The sequence below is a fragment of the Ahaetulla prasina genome, chromosome 4, assembly GCF_028640845.1.
Source record: "Ahaetulla prasina isolate Xishuangbanna chromosome 4, ASM2864084v1, whole genome shotgun sequence".
NCBI classification, from domain to species: Eukaryota; Metazoa; Chordata; class Lepidosauria; order Squamata; family Colubridae; genus Ahaetulla; species Ahaetulla prasina.
This window is the reverse complement of record NC_080542.1, coordinates 125,924,886-125,944,470: the sequence shown is the minus strand read 5'-3', so window position 1 is coordinate 125,944,470 and position 19,585 is coordinate 125,924,886. Positions and strand designations below refer to the sequence as shown.

General features: G+C 37.1%; 1 protein-coding gene across 3 annotated transcripts in view; it reads right to left on the bottom strand.

The window, feature by feature from the left end:
• APBB1IP (amyloid beta precursor protein binding family B member 1 interacting protein) overlaps positions 1-19,585 on the bottom strand; it is a 51,267-nt gene that overhangs the window by 5,123 nt on the left and 26,559 nt on the right. For 2 of the 3 annotated variants that reach the window (XM_058183461.1, XM_058183460.1), the window contains exons 5-12: positions 19,397-19,471; positions 16,393-16,552; positions 15,871-15,992; positions 12,559-12,633; positions 9,670-9,813; positions 8,093-8,203; positions 1,024-1,122; positions 560-677 (exon numbers count right to left, since the gene is read on the bottom strand). In XM_058183461.1, the coding sequence (XP_058039444.1) occupies positions 560-677; positions 1,024-1,122; positions 8,093-8,203; positions 9,670-9,813; positions 12,559-12,633; positions 15,871-15,992; positions 16,393-16,552; positions 19,397-19,471 (904 nt within the window). The remainder of the gene's footprint in view (positions 1-559; positions 678-1,023; positions 1,123-8,092; positions 8,204-9,669; positions 9,814-12,558; positions 12,634-15,870; positions 15,993-16,392; positions 16,553-19,396; positions 19,472-19,585) is intronic. The other variant, XM_058183462.1, reaches the window with a different exon arrangement.

Sequence of the window (19,585 nt, the reverse complement as noted above, 5' to 3'; positions counted from 1 at the left end):
AAGTCAACCTTGAGTCTGTGAGATTCGAACTGCAAAACTTAATTTAAGAGGTCATTTACAAGGAAACCAAGAAACAAATTAGTGGGCCCATCAGGATTTTTTAGGATGGAGAAACAACCATTTCTGTATGTGCAAAACATAAAGTTTGACCATGTGAGCCAAAAGCTTACATCAAACTATATTTGTAAGTCCTGCAACAATCCCAGTGCGATCTGCTCCTGCAGGACAGGTCCAGTGATTGTTGCCGAATGAACTTTTCTCTTTTACCATTTTGGCCTCCACTAAACTTTGGAACTGCAGAATTGTTATTCACATCAGTACTCATTAATAAAACGAACCTCTGTTCACTCAGATAAATTTCTCAGGTTTACATCAATTAGATACAAACGACTTTATTGTCCTGCTCCAGATTGTAATGTCTTCAGTTACTAAAAAATCACATCCTAAAATGAGCTATTGAACATGTTAAGACAATGATCGCGATTGGCAAGATGGTAGGGAAAAAATGATCTTATAATCCTCACAATAATTTCTTTAAAAAAATAAATAATTTGGATACCTTTTGAAGATGATCCCCCAGAAGCTATGGATTTAGTATTTCCTGGCTTTGCCAGACGTGAAGCTAACTCAGACTTTTGTACTGCACCAATGTAGTTATCATACAAGGCCTTTCCATACTGAAAAATAAGTACCACAAATATCTGACAGATTTTCCATCATAAAAAAGTGAACATGCATTTCTCTGCTTGTTCCATCAATTCTTAACAGAAGAGTGGTTCATTTGAAATCTCTTCCATAAAAACTATGAACTAAGAAATAGGATTGTAAACAAATAGGTTGAAAGCCTATTATTTGTTTGACAAAGTAGTTTATTTTCCCAATACAAATTCTGTTCTATATACAGTACTCTAGGGTCATGTTTATTCACTAGAGTTTTATAACTCACAAGAGGATAATGCCTTTTTGGTTTTCATCATTCCATTTACTTCCTTCTTTACTACTGAAAAATATCCTTCTTCTTACCTTTGCAATTCTGATACCAGTTACCCATAGATGTAGAGCCTGCTTGTCATCACAGCATAGGTATTTGATGTACTGTGACTCCTTCTGTATTTGAGGATGCTATAAATAATAACAGCAATAATATTTTTAATCATTAAAAATCTGCGGAAATAATCCAAGTAGACAAGCAAACTTCCCAACAAGGTTTCTTGTCTATCACTATATCTTGGCTACTTCAAACCACAAACCTACTGAGAAACCACAGAGATCAAAGCATGTGTTTTTCATCAGTCCTTCCAAAAGATTAATGGTACACAACTGGGAGTTACATGATTGTAATTGGTATTTAAAAATTTAGTCAAACTTGGTGTTTTAAAAAATTCTTCACTTTCCATCTCTTCTTTTTTCTCACAGCCATTTTAGACAGCAAATTTGCAAGCAAGGGCTATCTTTGATTACAAAGGAATTGGGATAAATGTCTTTAAATAATAAAATGTCAAATTAACAGGAAACTAATTGGATGTGCATCTGTAAATAAATCACACAAAGCCAAATTTCAGAATATCACGGATTATAAATATTTATGCTCTATTCAAAGGAAATTTGACTTGAAACAGCTTATAATATTATTTAGCTAAAAGTAATTTTAAGCACATCAGAATTCTGAAGTTAAACATAATACGTGAACAGTTCTTAATTGTCATCTGGAAGTGATTAAAACAGGAAGATAAATTTACTATCTGCATTTTCCAAAAGTAAACAATTTTCCTTCGTTTTCTGCTAATTCCTCCCCTCCTCATTTTACCTTTCCATTACCTTAGGATCTGAGGACAACACATATTCACATTTATTCAAGACCATGAATAGGATGCTAGGTTTTATTATTCAAACTACCAGGCCTAATTTACATGTCAAATTAATGCTATGTGATTATTGACAAGTATCAACAATGTAAAACAGTCTGTCAATTTTCTTCTGACACTGATGTACAAATACTGACTAAATAATCTGTAGCTAAGGTTTTGCAATGACATGGTAAATCCAGCAGATGGCAACAGATACTTTTCTATTTTAATTTTTTTTCTTTTGATGTTTTCATCTCTGTATCGCAATAAAAAATAGCTTTATTGCATCTTGTAGGTCAACATATTTATTAGACATAAGCTTTTGTGGAGTAGAATCAATTCCTCATGAAATGAACTTGCAGAAATATATATAGAAATATGCAAGGAGAAGATTACGCCTTTTCTTATAATGTTTATTTTTTATATTTCATTTTCTGAATAATAATATTCTAGATTTTCTCAATAGCTTCATCAAGCATCTTTATTTTTTTTTAAAAAAAATTAAAGATAAACTATTATTTTTCTATCACTCAAACCCATCTCCTCAACAAGAGTTTTTTCTCTTTCAGAAAAAAGGATGCATTTAGAAGCAAGGGCTGACATTATTTTGTTAAATAAACTTATGTGTAATATTTGATTCTCACATATCACAATTCAACATGGCACAGGGTTCCAGAGCCTTAAATACTCCAATAAATTCATTTTGTGTATTTTAACTTTGATTATGATAGGAAGGGAGAGCTATTTCAAAAAGGAACTGTATATAAATTATTATCTTAATCATAATTTGTCGTAAGTTGGGGTAGCATGGTACACTGGACAAAATCTTGGGTAGCTAGAATACTGGGCAAATACCATCTCAGAGGTATTTTTAATGTAATAGCTTCTTGGTTATAACATCAAACTTACCACCTTTCTGAAAACTCTCAAGGGAGGGAATAAACACTGGACATTTTAGGGTGGTTGTTGTTTTTTTGCCTGACTGCAACAGACCAAAAATTGAGGCTTATCATTTTATGTGAAACTTGGGCAGGAGGAGGAATATGGAAAGAAAGCAGGTGATATAGGCAGTTTCTCTGTGATTATGTCAACTTCAATGATCTCACCACTGGGAGTAAAAGGAAAAAAAAAAAAGTGCCAGGAAGTGACCCTCTCCTGGCCACCTTAACAGAATAACGGAATACCAAAGTTGGAACAGATCTTGGAGGTCTTTTAGTCCAACACCTTGCCCAAAAAGGAGACTGTACCATTTCACACAAACAGCTGTTCAATCTCTACTTTAAAATTTCCAATGATGGAGCACCCACAATTTCTGGAAGCAAACCATTCCACTGATTAATTATTATCACTATCAGGAATTTTCTCCTTCATTCTAGGTTGCTTCTCTTCTTGATTAGTTTCCACCAGGGGTGAAATGCTCCTAGTTTGGACCGGATCGCCTGATCCGGTAGTGATGGCTGCTGGTGGTTCAGAGAACTGATAGCAAAAATCCCTGCTCCCCCCCCCAACCATGCCCAGCTGAGCTGTGTGATCATCAGGTTTTTTTTTTAACTTTTAAAAGCATTTGTTCTTCGGCTGAAAAAATGCTTTTAAAAGTAAAAAAAAAAAGCCTCTGACGATCAGGCAACTCAGCTGGGATCATCATAAGAGCCTTTTAAAGCATTTTTTCTACCTTTTTGGCCGAAAAATGCTTTTAAAAGTAAAAGTTGGCCAGGCCCACCCAGTCACATTAACCCCCCCAAGCCATGCCCACAGAACTAGTGGTAATAAATTTTACATTTCACCACTGGTTTCCTTCCACCCATTGCTTTGTGTCTTGCTTTCTGGTGCTTTTGACAATAGCTTGACTCCTCTTCCTTATAGCAGTCCCTCGAATAGAAGAAAACTGCTATCATGTTTGGAGATTAGAATGACCCCCATTCTAATACTCTTCTGGAAAGCACTAACGACCAGCTTCTGCCAGCAGGCCTGAGGAATACAGAGGGGGATGGAGCCCATTGAATGGCTCGTATGATGTGTTATCACAGGGGAGGCGGTGGGGGTTATTTTATTATATATGATTCTCTTTTATTGTTTTTATATGATGTTTTTATATTCTTGTAAGCCGCCTTGAGTTGCCATCTGTGAACAGGTGGCAATATAAATCTCCTAAATAAAATAATATAAAATAAAATAAAATAAATAAATAAATGTCATTCCTAGTCCTTCTTTTCACTAGACTAGACATCCAATCCCTTCATCATCTTTGTTGTTCTTCTCTGCTCTCTCTTTCTAGGGTCTCAATATCTTTTTTATATCATGGTAACCAAAATTGGATGCAATATTCCAACGATGGTCTTACCAAGGCAACTTTTGAAGGAGCCAAGAGACAGCCCAAAACAGATGCACTCTATTTAACCAGAATATCCACGATAGCTTGCCCTCCAAGAGATGGGGAGTTACAGCAAGAGAATGGGTCAGCTGTATAATCCAAACACCACTATTATGCTTCCACACAATGCTTGAAGATGCTGTGATCACTAAACATGTCAAATCCTTTTCCTTATCACACTGCTTTAGAAAGACCAGAAAGTGGTTGGAAGGTTATTAAATGCCTTTTCATGTTTCTTAAATGAATGAATTAAAAAGGCATTTTAATAAAATCTTCTTGTATGACAAGTGGTAGTTGGCTGATTTTTAACCACCATAGTCTAACATGGCTATCTTTTTATTATGTTATTTTAAAGGAGTCAGATGAGGAAGTCACCAAAACAAATCCCAGATTCAGGTGAATGATCTTTCCCATTTTAATTCAGGGAAAGCCACAAATGCTATTAGTAAACAAGCAATGTTGCTACCCACACTGTTGTTAAAGAATACAGCAACTCAATTTGAGAGAGAGCAAAATCTGAAAGAATTAGGAAAACGAACTGCATGGGCTCTGAAGAGAAGTACTAAGCAATGGAAATGGGATAAGCGGACACTGTTGTGCCAGTTTGCTCCCAGGATACCAATTCTTTCACCCTAGATTAATTCCACATTATGCACCATTACTCTCAGGTTACTCAAGCAAAACTTGTGCCAATAAAGCATAATTAAATTCTCCTGGTATCCGAGACACAACAGACTGACTAAATGAGCCAATTTACATATAGATTACCTTACTACCACCAGCTGCGAAGATTAAAAAAAAAATACCCAACAACCAGGAGCTAGGACTTTATGTTGTTGCCTTTTCAAATTTTCTGAAGAAATGCTACATAACATAGTGCCCAGAACCTGAATTTGAACTATAAACAAATATTGTTGACAAAATCTTGAGCACTCTTTTCTGGTTTAAACCAGGATTGCAAATTCTTTGGTTATTCATTAACACCAATAAAATAATGATGGATGAAAACATGTTTGGATAGTTCAACAAAATTTACAGTTTTTAATTTATTTCACCAGATCTGACACTCTTAAATAGCTGGCAGGATTGAGCATTTCATTAGGCTAACCTCTGTCATTTGGCTACCCAGAATATAGAAAAGATAGCTTTCCTTACTGAAAGCATTTTTAACACCTTTCCCAAGGAAGGTGGGAATGAAGCAAACCGTAATCTTAGCAAAATATGAATATAATTTCTGAAAGCCAAAAAGGAAAATTACTTAAACAACTCTGAAGATCAAATGAAAAAGATGTCTTTTGATGCCCTTTCTGAAAGCAGGGAGTAGGGAACAATTGCAGCCTCACAGGGATCATATCCTGGGATTTAATGACAAAAAAGGCCCTTTCTCAAATATCTATGCCAAGCAGCCCCTAAAAGGGCAAAATACTTAAAGGATTCTCTTTCCAATCTTAAAACTGTAAAGTTCATGATAAGACTTTCGACAAACGGCCTGTGGATTAAACAGCCATCTAGATTAAAGATTAAAACTTAAGAATTTGAAACCGTGGTAGAAAATATGGCTGCTTATGAGCATAAGGGATGTTCAGTATTTATCAACTTCAACAACTTTAAGATGGACTTCAACTTCCAGGATTCCCCAATCACCATGACACTGAGAAACATTGTCCTAGATCAGGGGTCTGCAAACTTGGCTCTTTTAAGACTTGTGGATTTCAACTTCCTGCTGGCTGAGGAACTCTGGGAGTTGAAGTCCACAAGTCTTAAAGAGCCAAGTTTGCAGACCCCTGTCTTAGATGATTCAGTTTCAGCAACTTTTTGTAAGCAAATGTTTGCATACATGAGCATCAAATTTACATAGTTTAGGGCTTACATTTCTTATAGGTTACCTAAACAGCAGGTGACTATTAGGATCAGTAACTAATAATGCTCTTCTCTTCCATGCACAAGTTATTTCTGACACTATCAAAGTTATTGGTTATTAAGCACATCTTAGGGAAGCAACTGCTGTTGTGTAACCAAGCATGTAGGAAGTAACTCCCTTGGCTTATTTACTGTTACCCAGAATTATTTCATAATATTTGGTTTAAATATGGTGAACAAAAGAGAGGGAGAAAATTCTTGCCCTTTTCTCAATACATACAATACAGGAGTTATATGTATATACATACATATAACTCCTACCTCATTGTCTCTCACTCATCCCAATTTAAGTCTAAAATGTCCAATATGAACCTTTCCTTCAAACAGTTATCCTTTCCATGGACTCACCAGAACTGGAAGGGACCAATTACTCTTTGCAGCCCAAAGCCACGATGAGTGCAAGAATCCAAATTAAAATATCCCCTCTAAATGGCCACGTAATTTGTGTGTGAATGCACTCAGTGAAGAGGAACCCACCAGTCCTTGAATAATTGGTTCTGCTGCCATTTTCATTCCTTTCCTAATGAACCTTGACATAGAATATACTTCTTCACAGCTGCCACACACAGGGATGACACTTCCACTGAACTGTCCATCTCAATCCCAAAGTAGATTGTTTGCTTCCCCATGCTTGAAAGGTATGCCAAAATAGGGTTCATTCATTCAATTTGGAAAATGAATTACTTTTTGTCTTTCTCACCCTGCAAAAAGGGATGCGGTGGCTTAGTGGGTAAGCTGCTGAGTTTGTCGATCAAAAGGTCGGCAATTCAGCGGTTCAAATATCTAGTGCCGCATAATGGGATGAGCTCCCGTTACTTGCCCCAGTTTCTGCCAACCTAGCAGTTTGAAAGCACGTAAAAAATGCAAGTAGGAAAAATAGGGACCACCTTTGGTGGGAAGGTAACAGCGTTCTGTGCACCTTTGGTGTTGAGTCATGGCAGCCACATGACCACGGAGACGTCTTCGGACAGCACTGGCTCTTCGGCTTTGAAATGGAGATGAGCACTGCCCCCTAGGGTCGGGAACGACTAGCACACATGTGCGAGGGGAACCTTTACCTTTACCCTGCATAACTTAGCATCATCCACAAACCTGACCATCTCACTATCAATATCTCTATCAACAGATGATTTATGAATGAGCTAGCAATGGTCCTAACACAAACCATTTCTTAAAATTATAATAATCTCTTTATCAAACTCTTATGTGGTTACTGAAAAAGGTTTTTTCCTTTTTGCATTCTTGCTGTAAGATGCAATCTTACATACCCATGTAGCTAGGAATGAGCCTTATCAGGGATGTATATACATACAGTCATAACGGTTGAAAGATGAACACAATGGTGTTCATCGACACTCTGCTTTTTATTAGTGAGTGTTACACATAAAAATGGCTGGAGCTTTGATTGCACCATTGTGTCTGCCATCTTTTTTGACTATTCTCCCCAGTTACCCCTAAACCTTATTAAACTCAGTGTCAGGCCTGGAACCCATACTAGACTTTAGGGTTCCAGACGCTGCCACATTTTTCCCCTGAGGGGAAGAAGGGGGGGTTGAGGGGTATGGTAACATTCTTCAAGCGGTCAAGGTCGGATGGTGTTCACATCTGCAGGAGGAGTGGCGAGAAGATATTCGAATGAACTGGGAGAACGTGGGACCATGTGACCAGCAAAAGGGTCAGGGGGGTGGGACTCTTGGGGTTTGTATAACTGGGGAAAAAATCCGGAAGTTCAGTTTTGGAATTTCACTCATCGTGTGCCAGTTTCCTCATGCTAGTAAAGAACTCTGAAAGACAATGGCTTCTGAGTTTTTTTTATGCAGAAGAGGTTTTTCTGGAACCTTGACACTCAGCAGGGATTATTACTGAGTAAACATTATAAGAATGCATGATCAACATATGTAACTCAATACACAATATACAACACAGTAAAGAGTGCATGTTCTATAATACATACCTTTAGGACAAAACAATAATCAGTAGGGGACTTATACTTCATTTTGTACTGAATACCATAATAAACATTCACGTTCTCAAACTGTATGAAACAAGCCAAGTCTCGGGATGTCTAAAATATTAAAAATACAACCTTTAGTTATTAGAATAATTATCTATTTATTCAAAAGAAGGTCACCTCTTCCATGTTGGATAACCTTTTGATCTACTTATTGATCTGAGAATTAATAGCAATGCAACTTTTGTAACACATTGTAAGTTTAGGAGCGATGGGGAAGAGGTGTATCATTGTTCTTCTGAGGACTTGAAGCAAATAATTCACCTACCATTTGCAAAAATAAATCCACAAAAATATTACAATTCTTTTCAAGAAAGGTGCATAGAATTCATGGAGGAAGGAGGAAAAACAGACTTTTCAGTAATGCATCCTGAAAGTTTATTTGTACACAGGTGAAAACTTCATCTGTCTTTCTGTGCCAATTTGCACTCCTGCCAAATAGAGTTTCTACTATCACAAAATGCACATTGGCTGTTCTTAAGAGGTTGCCATGGCAACAAAGTTTCCTAGTGAAGGATCTGTGGACCAATTTGAATGGAAATAGAACAGTGCCTAAAGCCTTCCTGGCTCATGTACATGTACAAGTAGTCCTCAACTTACAACCACAATCAAACCAAAAATTTCTGTTGTTCAGTGAGACATTTGTTAAACGAGTTTTGCTCCATTTTATGACCTTTCTTGCCACAGTTGTTACGTGAATCACTGCAATTGTTCCTTTAGTCACACGGTTATTAATCTGGCTTCCCCATTGACTCTGCTTGTCAGAAGGTCACAAAAGGGGCGGGGATCACATGACCTCAGGACAAGGCAATTGTCATAAATGTGAGTCAGTTCCCAAGCGCCTGAATTTTGATCATGTGACCATGGAGATGCTGCAATTGTCATAATCGGTGAAAACTGATCATAAGTCAATGCCATAGTAACTTTGAACGGACACTAAGTGAACTGTTGTAAGTACCTGTAGTTGGTTTTTTTTTTTTTAATACTAGGAGCTCTTCAGAACTTAGTTCACAAGAATAGCTGAGAAAGAGATCTTCCCTGTGCAGAAACCTTAAAAAAAAACAACACCAAGAATCCCTCTGACTTAGTATTTTCAAATCTCTAGAAAAGCGGAGGAGCTAAATAGAGGCAACTCCTAGGCTAATTCTCGCCTTGGCCAAACAATGGCAGCTTTCTTGTCTGCAGTTTGAAATGCAAAACTATTCCATTTTATTCTATTTCTATTTCTTTAAAATTAAGCAAAAACGATTGCATTGTTTTGCAGTTATTGACCAATTGCAGTTCAGAGATGTTATTTCTTTTCATGACTGAAATTTTTAAGAATGCAATTCACTATTATTGAAAAACAAAAGAGCAGTCTATAAAGGAATGAGTTTCAAAGGAAATCTGCCATCCATTCTTCGTATTTGTCCAAACAGCCGCTCTCGGGGCCACCTCCTCAACAGTTACCAGGAAGCTTCTTTGCCTTCCCTTTTACAAATTGCTTTAATGCTTCAAAGCATTTCTTTGACATGCCTGACCTTGGTCTTTCCTTTGGGGACATAATAAATGCCTGAAGCTCGTAGAAGAAAATAACGCCTCTTCCAGGACTTCTTTCCATCTTCCTTTAAATAAAGGGCACCTTCAACTTCTGGTACAATGACAGATGTACCACAGAAGCTTTCCTGCAGAGGGAAAAAGTGGTGAGATAGAGTAGCAAGTGAATAAGCCAAGCGTCTTACAACATGGCTTGTTCAGTTTTGCTTCCAAAAACCCGAGTCTCTATTCATCCCATCAGCTTTGTTCTTTCCTTCACCATCATCAAAAACAGGGTAATGCTTGATTCCCTAAACATATGAACAACTTCCTTGAACTCTTGAATAGGCATTGATCAGTGGCTGAATTTGAGATAAGAACTTTGGGTGGCATGGCTTTAAAGTAACCCTGATAAGGCTGATAAGTCAGGGCAGTGCTACAAATTTCCTTCAGGAATAATTGCCAAATTGTGCTGGGTTGGGCTTCGGGGTTTGGTGACCACCTTGCCTCTGAAGATACACTGGCAAAACATCAGGAAATAGATTGTTTAGATCAGGGGTCACCAATCTTTCAGACCTCAGGAACCACTAAATTCATAACTTTAAATCCCGCAGACCACTAATATGAATTAATGACAGGACATGGTCCTTAGCTTGGGCACCTGTTAGCAAAGAGAAACACCCGGGGTCAACCCTAGGTTTGTTTTCCATTGTAGCTAGAAATCTCAAATACGACCAAGAATGAACGTTTGCCTTGTAGCCAGCCCTGGTGCTAGATGGCCACCCCCCTCCCCGCAAACTCTGTCTCTCGATTAGCCCAGCTGAAGTTTTGTGCACCGCTGACTGAAGCACCTGGACTCCCAAGGAGGGAGGGAGAAGCTGGAGCTACTAAACAGGCAGTCAAGCTAAATGCCTGAAGGACCCCATCCCATCAGCAAGCGGGATTAATTGCTTTGGCAGGCTGTATCTGGCCCAGGGGCCATAGTTTGAGGATCCCTGATTTAGTGCAATATAAAAAATGCAAAGATTTTTCTGTGGTCCAAAATTTTCTTGCATACCACCAGTGGTCCACGGACCATCAGTTGGTAATCACTGGTTTAGATTACCATGACTAAATCTTGAAGGCCAAAAGTCTATACAAGTTAATTTGCCAAATTATTACTTCTATTTCCTCCAGGAATATTTGCCAAACTTACATAGAGATACCAAGGATTGAATGCTGGTCCTTCTAAAATGACTGCAAGATAGCACCCTCTCTGTTTTGAACAAACTCTCATCAGTTCTGATAATTTCTAGTATGGCAGGTACAATCTGAAACAACTGGAGGGTACCACTGTTCTATAAGAAAAACAAGGCTTCTATAGCATAGACCAGGAGTCAGCAACCTGCGGCTCTGGAGGCGCATGTGGCTCTTTCACCCCCCTGCTGCGGCTCCCTGTCACTCAAAATATGAGTCACAACCGCCAATGTGCGATACCCACCTGCATGCGATTTATTGAGCTTTTCAATCCCCAGTGGGCCAACCATAGATAAATCCAAGAAAAGAAAAGTTTCAGAAGAAAACAGAATGTTTAATTCAACTACATATCCTATCTTTGTGGCTGCTCAAGAAATAGTCAGGCACGGGAAGGGTTTTGTAGCTCCCGGTGTTTTCTTTTCTGTGGGAAATAGGTCCAAATGGCTCTTTGAGTGTTTAAAGTTGGAGACCCCTGACTTAGACTGCAGAGTCCAAAAGTAGCCAGTCAAGTAGCCAGGTGGGCAAACAATTGGAAGAAGAAGAAAGTTTCTTAACGCAAAGAACACACAGACCCAAATATTAAAAACAGACATGTACACCATGCATTTTGGAGGTACAAGCAGATGTACTTGTCACCTCCCAAGCTCATGCTTGAAAATAAGCCCTTTGGGTTTTTGAATACATGAACCTTTTCCGAGCAGTCTCATATTTAAAACACTTGACAGACAGAGCTTATAATGAGGCAGTACATGTTAAATTTGATAGCTTTTAAACAAAGTTAATAAATGTATTTATTTATCAAATGTATATGCCTGTGAAGTTGAACATTTTGATCTGTTATATATAATTATTTTGGACAGCCTCATAATAATTAGTGAATGTTCCCCAGCAAAACCCCAGCCCTTTAGGAAGGTCTGGGTCTTCGTTATGTATTTGAACTGAGATGGCAAGTTTCCATGTCTTTGAATATGCCTGTCAGTTCTTTAAGGCAGGGATAGCCAACCTTTCGGATCTCAGGACCTCACTAAATTCATAATTTTTAATCCCACAGACCACTAATATGATTTTTTAAAAAAGATTAAGTAGTATTTAGTGCAATATAAAAAATACAAATAATTTTTCTGCAGACCACCAACATTTTCTCGTGGTCCACACACCACCAAGTTGGTGACGGCTGCTTTAAGGTAATCTAGGTGAGAAATCAAAACCATGAATACTAACTCTACTTGTATTGCAAGGTTACAGTAACAAATCAATGTAAGTTATGAAATCACATCTTCCTCCTTTGTCTTTATTTCCCAGAGAAATAAGGAGACATTTCCGAGATGCCTTTTCTGTCCCTATTCCTTCTGTGGCTGAGATATCTCTCATCAGGCCTTTCCAATGGATTTATCATTTGTTTCCTAAACACTTACAACACAGCTTTCCATGGCCTGTGAATCAGTTCTAACTTGACCCAAAATTGTCAGAATTAGTTTCCTCATGTTACACATGTTGAAGATATTTGATTTTTAGAGTTTTAAAATACAAGTCTGAACTTCCTGTTTTTGTATTGCATCAAATGCAGAACTGAAATATTTCAGTTCTATTTCAGGAACTAGGAAGAACTTAAGAAGTTGTTTTACAATCAAATGTGCAGTTCGTTAACATTAATTTACCTCCAATAATGCTTCTTTGCTTTTCTCATTCATTTCCTTTATTTCATTTTTTCCTTTGTTTGACAAGTAGAAATTCTAATAAAAAAAAAAAAGACAAATGAACCAATAAAATAGGCAGTTACTACTTGAGGAAGCCCCCGAATGAGACTGAGTGATATAAGGTCATGCTGCATTTTAGCCATATTTCTCATCAGCTGCCTATTTTAGTACTTACAGGTTTTCATTCAAGTAAAAAGCAATAAGCACGGAGCAAGAAATTATCATCCAAGTTAGGCATGATTGAGAATCTGTCTAGTCCAGTAGAGGCCCCTCTAACCAAACTGGTCTAGACTTTGCTTGTTCTAGAACCATTTTTATCTATGTGGACTTTAGCTCCCCAAATTCCCCAACCATTATCTTAAAGAATTTGAGAAGCTGAAGTCCACACGACTTATACTTGCTAGGATTGAGAAATATTATCCTCAATCATTGTAACAGGATTATAACAGGAACATATCATATGAGAAAATCAACAATAGAAAAAAGGCACTTTTAAGTATTCCAATTCCTGTCTCAATGGATCTAAGTACCAATGGTGATGGAAACATTCATTTCTGAAAGAGGCTTATGGCTCTTTTAAATTGGGGCACTGGTGATGGATAAGATAACATTGAGAATCCAACGTTAACTGCAATTCCTAGGAAAAGTCTTCCTAAATTCAGGAAAATTAAAAGTCTAAAGAAACTCATGTAACACTATGAGGATCTCTTTCTATATAGTCCAGATTATTTACAATGAGGCTTGCACAGTAAAGATATGCCATTACAGCTAGGAAGTCTACCAATGCTGGGTTTTTGTTTTTGTATTTTGTATAGACAAGTCCAATCTTCTTGCTGTTAATTTCTCACTGAGCAAACTCAACACTATCACCAGTGGTTGAAATAAGATAAGAACCTTGCTTGTAGAATGAGCTGAGCATCCTGGAACTTGCAGTTCTACAAACTTAAAAAGAATTTTTTTGCTCATTTTTTCCTCATGTTCCATGTTTAACGAACATGGAAGGAGAATCAAACTGATTCTCCTGAGAAATCAAACTGGCACAATGTCAATATTAAAATAGCCCAGAAAGTGTTTATGTTTCTTGCTCAGTTCTTTGTTTTTGAGAAAATAGAGCACCATAGGACTAAAATGATTTCTTCTAGGCCACCCTTCATTCATCAGTACACAGGAGAGCTGGTATGCAATGAATGAAGCAGCAGCTGGATAGTCATTATCTGTATTTTCACTGTTGAATGACTGCACCTGGCTCTTCCTTATTAACTATACAATATCCAGCTAATTAACTGAAAAAGGAGTAGATTCTTTGGCTCATTGCACTGCACTGCACTGTGCAGAGACTTTGCACCAAATGATGTCTTTCCCACTAAACAAAACACACCTCAGACTTAGGAATATTTACTTTCCCCCCCAAGGGGGGTTTGCAACCTTAGGATAAATCAAAAGTAAACCTTAGGATAAAACTAAAGTAAAGCACCATGAACTGAGACACTCCAATTATGCCAACAAAAATCAGATTTATTTTGCTATCTTGGAAATCAGTCATAACCTTAAAAAGTAATTTCTATTGGCTCATTTATTGCCATTAAGATATTTGGAATATGTATGTTTGTTTGAAGTCCAAGCTTTTGGTAAAAAGCTTTTGACCTTCCACTTATTGAATCACTGCAATAGTTCCATGAAACACAACCTCTTAATATGATTTCTCTGAGAAAATTACAAAAATACGGATAGAGAAATGTACTACACTTAGCTAAAAGGAAGATGACTCTGAATAGACGGCAACATCCTTCCAAAAAGGATACAAATAAATTGTCTGCCTTCATTACTGAACTTTCATCAAATCTAAAATGCCCTTCCTATTTAAAAGTTATTTGAAAGAAATAGTCTCTTTCATAAATAAATTTTATTTCCTCGATAAAGTCAACTAGTCCTCAACTTACAACCATAATGGAACCTGCCCAATACGTTCGTAAGTTGTGGTGATTGTAAAGATGGTTACCCATACCAATCAACCTAATTTAATGGCAGTCATTAAGAGAATTTGTTGTTCACTAATTTGTTGTTCACTAGAATTTGTTCTTCACCATGAGGAATATTTGGCAAAAACCAGAAATATATGCCAGTTTTAGGAAAAAACAATGAATTGTGCCTGTGTAATGCATGCAACAGCTATAAATGCTGAATGCTTAAAACACAGCCATGTCTATAGCATACTAAATGCAATGATGGCCACAGGGTTTCAACTCAAAAAAGGCAGGAATTCTAGAAAGTGTAGATGTTAGGGATACATCAACATCCACTGTGGTTATTCTAGAAAATAAGTTTAGGAGCCAAAATAGGTGGTGTTCTGATAACCAGGCAAGACAATTTTATATATCTTTGAAAATTTCTGCTCAACTTTTCTTGTTTTTGAATTGCTCCTTAAAATCAACATAATAAGTAGCATTACAAGACCTAAGCCAAATCAATAGTGGACACACTTCAGTTTTTTTTATTTTTCTCCTGAAAAGGCATTGTTATAATCGTTCTAAGAGTGGTTAATCATTTATTAAAAGTACGTCTTCCAAAAATATTATTTTCCTGATTCATATTTGGTTTCCTCTCCCCTCCTTCAAATAAATTTACTTCTAGAAAGAGATGAATCACAATGAACAACAAACATTTTGAAGAACACTTGAACGTTCTTTGGAAGACAGGGATTTTGTACACAATTATTTATGTCTCGAATAATTTGTTTCCAGTATCATATGAAACATCTGTGGGGTTTCTTCACTATAGCTGTTCTTTGTTATCAAAGCTGTATTATTTTTAATCATAGGCAGGCAATGTGTGAATTATTAAGAATGTGGATAAGCAATTTGTACCTTTTATTGATTAAATTCTTATCTATATATTACAGAAGTGAATAAATCCATATCTATTTTCTGCCCTCCATTGGTGTAGTTATAGCAGACAGTCTTAAACTACAATATCATGACATGTTAAAATGAATTTATGGGATACCCCCTCTTCATAAATAACTAAATGATAAACAAAATTGCTCTGATTGGCAGATGGTTTTGACAGATGTGTAGACCTAAAGATTTAGCTTCTCAAAACTTGCTCTAGTCTTTATCTATCCAATCCTGCTGCCAGTTTTTATACTGCTACTAGCTTTGCTTGGGCAAATTATTTTAAGAAATTAATGTGGCTTTTCTCAAAGATGCTTGTGATCCTGTTAGGAATTCAGAACATACAGGGTGATATCCCTTGGTCTTGGTCATATTACTTTACCTGAGGGTTTTTAAATACAGCATATTTTTCATTTTTCTCCAAGAACAGTATTTTATTTTCACTGCCTCGAGTCCAATGGGATAGAACTTCAATCACATTTTCATGATCTTCAAAAAATCTTTCTAGGGAAGGAAGGAAGGGAAGAGAAAGAAATATAATTTAAAATGACTGCCTAATATAATATAAAGACCTAATATTTCGGCCTTTATATTTTTTTTGTTAGATTTAGCAGAAATAAGAGTGATATCTTCAAAACAAAGAAGCTTCCTAAAAGTATTGATAATTTTAGTGGAAAAAGAGCCTTATTTGTATAAAGTGAGCATCTGTCCGATTAGCCAGTTTTTTTCCTCTCTGTCACATATGTATGAATACAAAAACACACACCAGCCATTCACAGCTTTGGAACCCAACAAACAGCACACTTCTCATTAATACAGACACAGGCTTGGTGGCTGAAGAAACCGCTCTCTGGGAAATACCATACAAATATCAGCAGATATAGCCCAATGGTTTGAAAATTACCGATTTGTAGCTCAGAATGTATTTCATAAAGGCACCAGTTTATATTGCAATCACAGTGGGTTTTTTCAAAGAGATTGTCTAAGACATCACGTGCCACTTGTCGTTCATCCACCATTAGAGACTTTGTGCTGTTATCATTCATGTGCACCTTGACAACAAGCTGGGGAGAAAATAATAGATCAGTCAGTTAATTTCAGCCTGGAAGAAAAGACCAGAGTATTCAAAAATCTGCCATGACTGATAAAAATTGAAGATTACTGCAGATTCAAATGCATCCTGTATATTACAAATTGGACTGAGGGATATAATGCACTCTCATTCATCACCCCATCAAATTTGTTCTCCTGTGTGCTTTTGATTAAATAAGATTTTTAAACGAATTGTGAACTTGGTTTTGGACAATATGTTCACCAAAACCAGCATGTAAACCTGGCTTTGCATCCAAATGAAATCATTTGGTCTTGACTCACCATATTTATTGAATGCAATTCTAACATTTCTCTTTGATTTTAAGGGGCTCCAACCAGAGGTACAAAAAGCAGAAGGTGTTTTTTTATGCTATGGGAATTTTTTTTTTGCCTAAAAAAAGAATAATTTAATACAATTGTGATCATAATTTGGACATATTGAAAATTCTGTAAAATTCAATGCTGGAAATTCAGCATTATTTTTATTATGAACTGTCCCTATAAACCTTTTAACAACAGTGTTTTCAGAAAATCTTGCTATGCTGTGAATTTTGAGATTTGTACTTGCAAAACACACACACACACACGTCTGTCTTTTGTCCTGATAGTTGCAAGTATCTAAGTACTAACAAGGTTCTGTATTCTTATTTGATGATCTGATGAACATCATTAGGTTTTCTGGCAAAAAAAAGAATGCTTAGAAGAAGAAGCTCCATTGGTAGATAACAGCAGACATATAGGACAAGAAGAATCTGGACTGTTTGGGAATCAGAACTTAGAATAACAATTCCTTGTTGAAGACTCATTTTAAAGCATCAAGAATCAACTGATCTCAGAATTAGAAGAAGGAAATTAAGAAAGAACAAGCATTTGCTCTGCTTATTTTATGTTCACACTTTAAAAATTAAGGCAATTAAAGAAATTATGACATTCCTACATACATCAGCTATTAGCAACTTATATCATTATTTCCCTACTGCAATCCTGTATCCACTTTATGGGGCACAAGATCTAGATGGGAGTTTAGTCAGGGCCAAAATTGGCTGAAAAGGTTGATTGCCACCTCCTGACCATTAACTGGGATTATGGATAGGGTCTTTCTTCCGGGTAGAAATAAAATAAAGAGTTTTGCTGGATCAGGCTGAAGACCAACAATATGCAAGTTAACATGTTTCCATGGTGGCCAACCAGTTGAATCTGGAAAACAATATATCCTTATAAATATATCCTTAATATATAAGGATATATTTATAAATGCATCCTGCTTATCACTGGTTTAACCTTAATGACTCGAAGCACTGACAGTTTATTTTCCATACCTACAATGATGTAAAACAGGGGTGTCAAACTCGATTTCATTGAGGGCTGTATTTGACCTCATGCGGGGGGGTGGGGGGCAGCGAAAATGGGCTCCCACAAAATGGGCTTCCTACAACCCTCTGCCAGCAAAACTGGAGCTCAGGAGGCCCTCGTTTCACTGGCAGAGGCACTGCGACCCAGTCGTTCACTTCAAGGGTAGCCCTGCTGGCCAGATCTAAGCACCCTTGGGCTGATTGAGGATTTGCGGGTCTTGAGTTTGACACCCTTGGCTACAACTAGATTTCCTTTCCTTTTTTCCTTCAGCAGTATGGAAGGCATGAGCTCCTGATTTTTGCTAGGCATGAGCTCCTGATTTTGGGTAGTGGTGTAGGCAGATCTACAGGGCATAGAGAATGGCCTTGAAGGACAGGAAAGAAAAACTGGCTACCTGGTTAGGCAACGGTCAGATAAATGGGATTTGAGCCCATTCTAAGAAATTAATTTGAAAAAAATCCTAATTCACACGAAGATAAAGTGAGAAAGAGGGAAACACATTCAGACTTTCAAGATTCGATTACTATAGCTGTTACAACAAAAACAGTCTGACCAGGGGTGAAAAGTAAAATTTGTTACTACAGGTTCTGTGGCCGTGGCTTGGAGGGGTAATGCGACTGGGTGGGCCTGGCCAACTTTTTTTTTTTACTTTTAAAGCATTTTTTTAGCCTCTTTGGCCAAAGAGGTTGTAGAAAAAATGCTTTTAAAGGGTTCTGATGATCCCAGCTGAGTTGTCTGATCGCCAGAACCTTTTAAAAGCATTTTTATAGCCTCTTTTGTCAAAGAGGTTGTAGAAAAAATACTTTTAAAAGTCTCTGATGATCAGGCAACTCAGCTGGGATCATCAGAGGAGCCTTTTAAAAGCATTTTTAGACCCTTTTCGGCCGAAGAGGTTGTAGAAAAAATGCTTTTAAAGGGTTCTGACGATCCCAGCTGAGCCATGCGATCATCAGAGGCTCTTTTTTTTTTTACTTTTAAAAGCATTTTTTCGGCCAAAGAAATTTTAAAAGTAAAAAAAAAAAACCTCTGATGATCGCACAGCTCAGCTGGGGCTGGGGCAGTAGGGATTTTTGCTACTGGTTCTCCGAACCACCTGCTGCCATCGCTACCGAATTGGGTGATCCGGTCTGAACCAGAAGCATTTCACCCCTTGGTCTGACCCATATGGCATTGGTTTCTAGGTCTAGCCTTATAGGGTTGACATCAGAAAAGAAGCACTGTTCCTGGTTTGTCCAAAAATATGATCATAGCATTTAAATATCCTTTATGATGTAATATGACCACAAGGCATTTAATCGCTTATTTCTGTTATAAATCTAAAAGTAACAGTTTGGATGCATTTATAATTTGGTTTAATTTTCCTTAAAGAGAACAGCATTCCTGTGCCTGAAACATGGTATTTAAAGAAATGGTAGTGAATAACAGATAGTGGATAGTGGGCAGTGCAACCATATAAATCCTACCTTTTTAACCTTGGCTTCCTTTAGTTTTTCTAATGCTAGTTTAATCTTGTCAGCTTTTGCTTGTTCTTGTGCTTCCTAGAAGGTGGAAATAGAATTGTTAAAATCTTATATATGCTTGTTCATAGTCATTTCATAATTTTTCCCCCAAAAAAGTTTTTACAGCATTTTGTAAAAGTTTCTCTAAAACAG